At 42.6% G+C, this 7,841-nt stretch overlaps 2 protein-coding genes across 2 annotated transcripts; one reads left to right on the top strand and one right to left on the bottom strand.

Annotated features, from left to right (window-relative positions):
* Nucleotides 1–234: 234 nt before the first annotated feature.
* On the top strand, nt 235–1,957 carry xpa (xeroderma pigmentosum, complementation group A). The gene is made up of 4 exons (XM_086120175.1): nt 235–1,070; nt 1,150–1,255; nt 1,342–1,625; nt 1,705–1,957. Exons 1-4 carry the CDS (start codon nt 776–778, stop codon nt 1,857–1,859), a joined length of 840 nt encoding a protein of 279 aa, XP_085976301.1. The 5' UTR covers nt 235–775; the 3' UTR covers nt 1,860–1,957.
* A 526-nt stretch (nt 1,958–2,483) lies between these two features.
* Nucleotides 2,484–6,021, bottom strand: kpna7 (karyopherin alpha 7 (importin alpha 8)). Its single transcript, XM_086119932.1, has 12 exons — nt 5,956–6,021; nt 5,733–5,876; nt 5,570–5,655; nt 5,118–5,286; nt 4,881–4,980; nt 4,605–4,687; nt 4,351–4,437; nt 3,860–4,036; nt 3,531–3,764; nt 3,271–3,453; nt 3,050–3,196; nt 2,484–2,626 (listed from the first exon to the last, which is right to left on the bottom strand). Exons 1-12 carry the CDS (start codon nt 6,019–6,021, stop codon nt 2,534–2,536), a joined length of 1,569 nt encoding a protein of 522 aa, XP_085976058.1. The 3' UTR covers nt 2,484–2,533.
* Nucleotides 6,022–7,841: the final 1,820 nt, after the last annotated feature.

Below are 7,841 nucleotides of genomic sequence, written 5' to 3'. Positions count from 1 at the left end.
TATAGTCAGGATACACGGCGCTGAATAATCAGTAAATATAAAATTAAACACACACAGACTCTCTCTCTCTCTCTCTCTCACGCACACACACAGACTTGAAAATATACTGTATTTAAAACACTATACAGGACTGAACATGTCAATACAGTATATAGTACACATTCACACCACGCGATGGCGGTAGTAACTACAACCCAAACGTGAAAGTAACAAGAAGAAGACGTTTCCCCCAGTCATTTTTGCATTTTCCATAGATCTGAATTTGGATACATTTTGGAACGTCTCGTTCTTGGTGCGTGCCTTTGGTAACGCTAAACTTGTAGGGGCAAAGGGCCCAGTGCAATTTTTGTGTATGGACGGCAAACAAACCTGAAAGAATAAGCATGATGGGATATTGTGCTCCATATGGTTGCGTACAACGCCGTACAATCACGACAAGGTAACTCTTGAAACCTTGCAGAGGTATAAAATTTTTTTGTGACCTCCCGCCCCCCCCCCAAATATTCTGTATTCGCTGCACACGCTTTGACGCTGACAAGTAACCATCGCGAAAATCGACTATTTTTTTGTATGTTTGTCCACGCGTTGCTTTGAGAGGAAACTCGCCCTTGCCAACATGGCCGTTACGTTGGCATGGTGTTCAGCTGGTCTTCGACAATATATTACGTAGCTGTAATTTTGCGTAACCATTCGACTCTGTGGACAGTGGGCATTTGAAGCAGGCGCGTTTGCGCTTCGAGTCGTCGTTCATGTCTGTTGAGTCATTTTTGTTACAATGAGCGATATGGACCCTTCCGAGGCACCGGGTGTGCGTGTTACGGATCCTCCCGTCGACGAGCAATGTCCCAAACCCGAACTTTCTGCTGCAATGCGGGCAAAAATCGAGAGGAATCGACAACGGGCGATGATGCTCCGACAAGCCCGGATAGCGAGCCGCCCTTTGGCTGCAGAGCAGAGTGCGACTTTGGCCAAAGTGTGTAAAACCATCGACACCGGTGCGGGGTTTTTCATCGAAGAAGAGGAGGGCTTGGAGGAGAAGCAGACGGCCAATAGGGTGGTACATCAGCCAGGTTTGTGCGCGAGGCGACCTTGTGTGTTTGTGGGATTGTTCGTTCATGTCATATTGGAATGTCCTAAATCGGTTCGCAGCTCCGGTCATTGAGCCAGACTACCTGTTTTGCGATGACTGTCAAAAGCCTTTTATGGATTCCTACCTCAGCAACAGCTTTGACCTGTCTGTGTGTGACAAGTGCAGGTACATGTATACACAAAACTTTTACTCTGCCATTTTATAACTGCCACACCATTTCTTCTTTCAACATTCAAGTATTTCTCCTTCAGAGACAGCACTGAGAAACACAAGTTGATCTCCAGAACTGAGGCCAAGCAGATCTACCTGCTGAAAGACTGTGATCTGGACAATCGAGAGCCTCCTCTTAAGTTCATCTTGAAGAAAAACCCTCACAACCCACGCTGGGGGGACATGAAGCTCTACCTTAAAGTACATGTAGAGAAGCGAAGTATGGAGGTGTGGGGTTCCGAGGCGGCGCTGGAGGAAGCCAGGGAGACGAGGGAAGAGAACAGAGAAGTGCAGAAGCAAAAACGCTTCAACAAGAAAGTCAAAGGTTAGTTAAATGCCTGAGCATGGAGCATATTAGCATGGAGGCTGAAGTCCTTGGTAATGCGTTTGTTGTGTTTTGTCAGAGCTGCGTCGGGCAGTGAGGAGTAGCATGTGGACAAAAGATACTAGCGCTCACCAACATGAATATGGACCAGAGGTGGTGGTTGATCCGGAAGAGGATCTCTACAAGAAAACGTGCAGGACCTGCGGGCATGAACTCACCTACGAAAAGATGTAAACTGACACTACGGTGCAATGCCTCTGCTCGGAAGCACGTTGTCACATTCTTCTGAATCACTTTTAGTTTAACATTTTCTAATAAAACACTTGACTCGATACATGTAGATGTCTATCGTCTTGCGGAAGCTTCCATCCACTTCCATGTGACATTAGTTTGATTTCTTTTAGTAGTTTAAAACAGTAAACCGAGCTCAAGCTGCATAAAATCAAGTGGCGCATTTTGAACTTTCATGTTGGACACATTTGCAATGTATACATCCTTATTGGAAACAGGAAATGAACTTGGAGCAGGTTTTAATCTATAGAACACATCTTAATACGGCCACAACTCAAATGGGTTTGTCTTGGGTGGTGAAGGAGTTGATGTGAATATGATTGAGGTACACTACTTCTGATGCAGTGAATTCCCATGAATTTGCAGTTCAGCGTCGCAGATTTATTTGAAAATGTTTTCACCTATTCATTATTTGCTGAAAAACAAATTCACACACAGGCAAAAATGCTTCTGTTGATAGGTGAACAGTATATGCAGTAAAGTTACTCAGATATCTGCACCATCTTTTGATTGACTTTAAATGTCATCACCAATCAGTCCCCCCTCCCCAAAAATCAAATAAGTCAGTTTGGTATGAAAATATTTATTTTTCTCATCTCGTAGAACATTCCAGTAGTCTAAAATTCAAATCTTTTTACAGTATCAGGGCTCTGGAACACAAAAGAATCTTCTGTCCTTGGGGCATCGACCTTAATCCCCTCCATCTCACCCTGTTCGAGAAAAGCAATGTAAAATGAGTCAAGCTGTAAAATGCTTGGTGGAAGCCGAGGCAGCCTCTTTCCAACCATCAACGTCTCCACCAGTACTTTCAACAGAGTTTTGTCTTGCGTTTAATTACCCTTTCAGCCATTCAGACTGATGATTATACTATTGCCTCTAAATCTTATAGTTCTGTAATCAGTCTATGAATCCCCCCACCATTTGTCCTTTCGCTAAAAAACAATCGTCTAAAACCAAATGTAAAGTTTAAGATAAGATATCCTTTATTTGTCCCACACTGGGGAAATTTACGGCAATGTGCAGACAAGGAAATTCACCATCAACTGCGTCTCAAAGATTATTGCTCGAATTAATTTTTAAACCTTGAATGCTCTCAAAGTCAAGTTTAAATTATACAGCATACATGGACTTACGTCAACAAAGTACTTTTCCATGATGTTGTGTGCTGCCTGGTACACCATCTCGTTTTCATGGTTCTGGAGACTTTCAATACGATCAAGTCCTCCCAGCTCTTCAATTAGCAGGCTGAGTTTCTCCGTCTCACCGAGCTTCTCTGCGGCCTTCACAGTAATTAACAAGTCAGACTCCAAATGGTGATATCAGGTCATGCTTAAGCGGCGCTGTCCCCACTCACCATAAAAATGTTGTTGATGGCATCTAGTATGACCAGAACGATTTTGGCATCTTTTACTTGCAGAAGGTTGATTATTGCCTCAAGTGCCCCACTATGCACCAATTGAACCACCTGCTCCACAGTGCCCCCACTGGTGAAGTTTGTCACTGCCCACACTGCCTCCCTTTGAGTCTTGAAATCTCCCTTTAGGAAACAAAATGGGACTAATCTGCCAATTTGTAAAAGTTAATTGTTTGAAATTCTAACATTTTACCGCTTACATTTCTAAGTAGTTCTACCAAAGGTGGGAGTAGGCCACATGTGAGGAGCTGTTGGATTTGCGCACATGGCCCAGCTGCAATGTTTGATAAGGCCCATGCCGCTTCCTTCTGGACATTGGCCTTCGGGTGGCTCATGAGGCGAGGAAGTATGCCAAGAACACCAGCATCGATAGCAGCCTGCGTCTGCAGATCTGAGCCACTCACTATGTTCCCGATGGCACGAAGGGCAGGCGTCTCAAGTATATAGGTACAAAAAATAAATAAAAATAAAAAGACAAAGCTTAGCTAACAATTTGACAAATCAACCAAGCTGTGAAGAATTTGGTTACCATGACACTCAGCTCCTTGTGGCTCATGAGTTCCACCAGCCGGTGGACTATACCTGTTGTGACCACAATAGCAATACGATCATTGTTACCGTCTGTCAGGTAGGAGATTGCCCAGCATGCATCTGACAAGATGTCCTTGTCTCCAAGGTGGAGAAACTGGATCAGTGTAGGAAGGACCTGCATGATTTCAACAGTTTCATCCTCAAATGCTGTACATCTAACAACACAGTCACTCCAGGCTAACTATCATTCATTTGTTTACTTCTGTTATTGCGTTTTGGGAGGATGCACATTCAGGTCATTTCATGTGTTCATGAAAGTAAATATTGAATGCATCACTGTGTATGTGGCTAAAAAAAACATTCAAAAGTAGAGCCTTTGCCTGCAATGTAAAGTCAGCATACTTAATGCTGTGAGATCAGTAATGATCTTGACATAATCGGGACCGTTTGGCATTACATTTCAGAAACCTTAATACAAAACGGACTTGCCTGTTGGACCGCAGACAAGGGTGGAAATGGGTTTTTATTCCTGCACAAGTTTGACAATGTCCATGTAAGGTTGCGTAGATAACCAACCTGAAAGGGATGAGCATATTTAAATTTAAAAAAAAGCCTGCAAGTAACAGGCTAGGAATCTTTATAGGTCAAGATATTTCCCCATTTTATTAAAGCAATAACGTTGATGACCAGAAATGGTCAAGAACTATGTAGTATCTTTAAAAAGATTTTTTTTAAAAGCTTACCGGGGTCTCTGGAGAGACCCGTGCCAGTAAGGCAGGGATCACGTTACATTCGATGAGGAAATCTCTATAATTTGGACCATCACCTACAAGTTACAATAAGAAAGGAAAAAAACAGCATCATGGAAAACCCATCTTGGTGGGAGAGCACACGAAAAGCCTAATTTTTACCAACACCTTTTAGAATACTAAGCTCAAAATGATAAGCCACAAGTCTCTTCACTTCCTCATTATATACACTAAATGTATCGTCTTACTGAAGTAAATTAAGCGCATCACCTGCAATGTTCCCAAGGGCCCATACAGCTTGTTCACTGATGTGCAAATGTGGCGACGCCAACAGAGAAATGAAGCAGGGTACAGTGCCATGATCTACCACCTGTGTACAGAAATTGAATGTTCCGGCCCCAATTCTTTCAATGAAGTTTATATATATATTTTTAAAAAAAAGTACATTGAGCCAAATGTTATGTTTATGCCAACTGTGTCATACACGTGTTCCTGCAATGCTCTCACCTGCTTTGTATGCCAAGATGTTCCAGAGGCGATGTTGGTCAGCGCCCAAGCGGCCTCAAACTGCAGATTGGGCTCATCCTCCATACTCAGGAAGAGCACAAAGCGGGTAAGGAGACCAGCGTCTATGATTTCTTGCAGTGGAGGGTTACACTCTTGGGAAAGTAGTTTTCTGAAAAGGGTAACACACGTTACCACTTTTGAAACAGAAGTCTAAAAATCACTTCATAGTGCTCGTGGCAGTTACTCGCAACCACTGCGAAGTGGCACAGTGTCCTGTGAGAGGTAATCTTTAAGGTTTGCTGTGGAAAATGGTCCCATTTCACTTCATTGGTAGGTAGGTGTTGCGTCTTTGCTTGTGTGAAGCACATTGAGTTGCCTTGTGTAGGCAATGTGCTTTATAAATAAATCTGCCTTGACTAAAACACACACACACACAGTATTACTGTACTCACCTAGCAGCCTGGCATCCACGAATTTGAGCATCCTTGCAGTTAGAGTTTATATCTTTAAGAATTTCCTCGATGCTTAAAGTGCGAACCTACAACGATAGACACGTTAAGCACTTGCATAAAGCCAGCGCAGGCTTCCCAATACGTCAAGCGTCCACGAGCTGACCTTGTCATTGGAGATAGTTGTCGGAGAAAACGCATCATCGTCGGGAAGAGAGGACACCGTTATGTGTCTTCTCTTCATCAAGTGCTCATTCTTTTGAGTTTTGCGCAACTCCGCGCATTCCGATAACCTATTTTCTCGAAGTTTCTGAACACAAAGACAATTATGAGAGCGTCTTTCTAGAATTCGTTGGACTCGCTCACCCACGTGATGAGCTCAAACTTACGGTCAGGTCCTTCCCCTTGTTCTTGAAACGACTGATGCGGGGCTCGGGGTTATTCTTGGTGGGCATGGTGGGCTACAATGAAGCAGGTTGAGCTCGTTAGGCGTTCTCCAAAGCCTCAATGAGTGACAATAAGGCGCTCGTCTGCACTGGGCATATTTTAAAGTACAACTGCAGCTGTTGTACGCAATCAACTAATTAATGGGGTGCCTGATTGGCCACGTGCAAGAAGTGACCGTAAAAGTAGCCAATCAAATGTACTCTCGGGAGCTTCTTAGTTACATCTGTGTGCGAAAGTCACATCTGACTTTATTTGCTCACTGACAGTTGATTGTGTTTGGAACGTGAGCTGCAACGCTCCATCTGGACGATGGGTGGCAGCACAACACAATCTAGACCAGGAGGGCACGGCCTGATTTCGTTTTCCATTTATTTATTTTATAGTACAATGGACCAGCAAGATCAGTAAAAATGAGAAAGTGTAATTATATATGATGACACATTCACCAGATTATAGATTGCGTAAGTGTTCATCAATCTTCAATGAATTAGGTGCTGCGTTGAGTAACACTGGTCAGCCGCAGCATCTTACTAAAATCATCTTAAAATATGAGCGTGCTCGTGTGGGGAAGTCGGAAGTGACATTTATTTTTTTAGTTGTGGCATCACGGTTTAAAGTGGCCGTGTATGTTTCCATATCATACCACCCACTGTTAAGGTAGTCACGCATATCCAGAGCAATTTTCACACACAATTAAGCAGGAACACATCTAAGTTAAAATCACTATTTTGCTGATCTTAATTTACGAGTTCATGCATTTTTATTTGCAACGGATTTGCTTGTGTACCATCTCATCGTCTGTTTCTATGTCATGACCCGATTCGCTAGCAATCAGCCAGTCAGAGTTGTCAAACGTGTCAAAGGCCAACGCCAGTTTGCATACAATGGCTCGTTCATTCAAATATATCTAAAAATCACAATGACACAAAGGTCTCTTAATTCTAAACAATTCTAAGTGGTGCCTTTTTTTTAGCTTTGTTCCTGCTTGCATTATCTGTGTGTGTGTGTTTGTGTGCAACATTAGTATCTGTAAACATTTTATTTCTTAAAACCATGACTGGATTGTATGATCAACAATTAGGTGTTGGCCCGGCCCAGCCTTGTTTAATTATCACAAGATTAACAGACTTGGCTGCTTGTCCAAGTATGCACGCCTCGAAGTTAACACAACGCGGGGGTCCACCCGGAGACTTGGTAGGTATATTAATTTAGATAAAATCGGATTCTCCGAACGCCTTTTGATTCGCTTAATGGTGTATTTTACTCCACGTTCTCAATTTTGTGATTTACTGAGCTAGATTGTGCTTAGAGACTGTTATTGTAAAACTTTAACTTGTGTCACCTTTGGTCTGTCGTTGAAGCCTTTTTAGAAATTTGTCGTTGCTCTCATTTCATTTTCATTCTTCACCACAAATTCAATAGGCTATTAATATTTCATGCTGCCTCTTCAAACCCCACCTGTCAATAATTGGTATAGTACACAATACAGGCTAATCCATCAAAAAGACGTGCGCGTGTGTGTGTGAGTGTGTGTGTGTTAAATAGATAATTTGTTTCTGCAAAGCTGCTGGGTTGTATAAATAGGCTGTGGACCCAACAGCTTCGAGGTCCTAGTAAAACCATTGCTAATTTCAGGACAAAGATGACACGGAAGATTTTAAAACAAGTACACAACGTTCCCCAACTAATTACATTTGATGATGTTACTGCTGGTAGGTAACCTGCTGTCAATGGTCATCAATTTGGATCAAAACATTTAAAGTGGTGTCCCCTTTTGTGGTGACTTGCCATTTTATCCCGTCTTTATGTCATCTTTTAAAAAAACCTG

Source organism: Hippocampus guttulatus, chromosome 9 (genome assembly GCF_054856545.1).
Source record: "Hippocampus guttulatus isolate MCC_2025c chromosome 9, RoL_Hgut_1.0, whole genome shotgun sequence".
Taxonomy (NCBI): domain Eukaryota; kingdom Metazoa; phylum Chordata; class Actinopteri; order Syngnathiformes; family Syngnathidae; genus Hippocampus; species Hippocampus guttulatus.
This window is presented reverse-complemented; position numbering and strand designations above follow the sequence as displayed.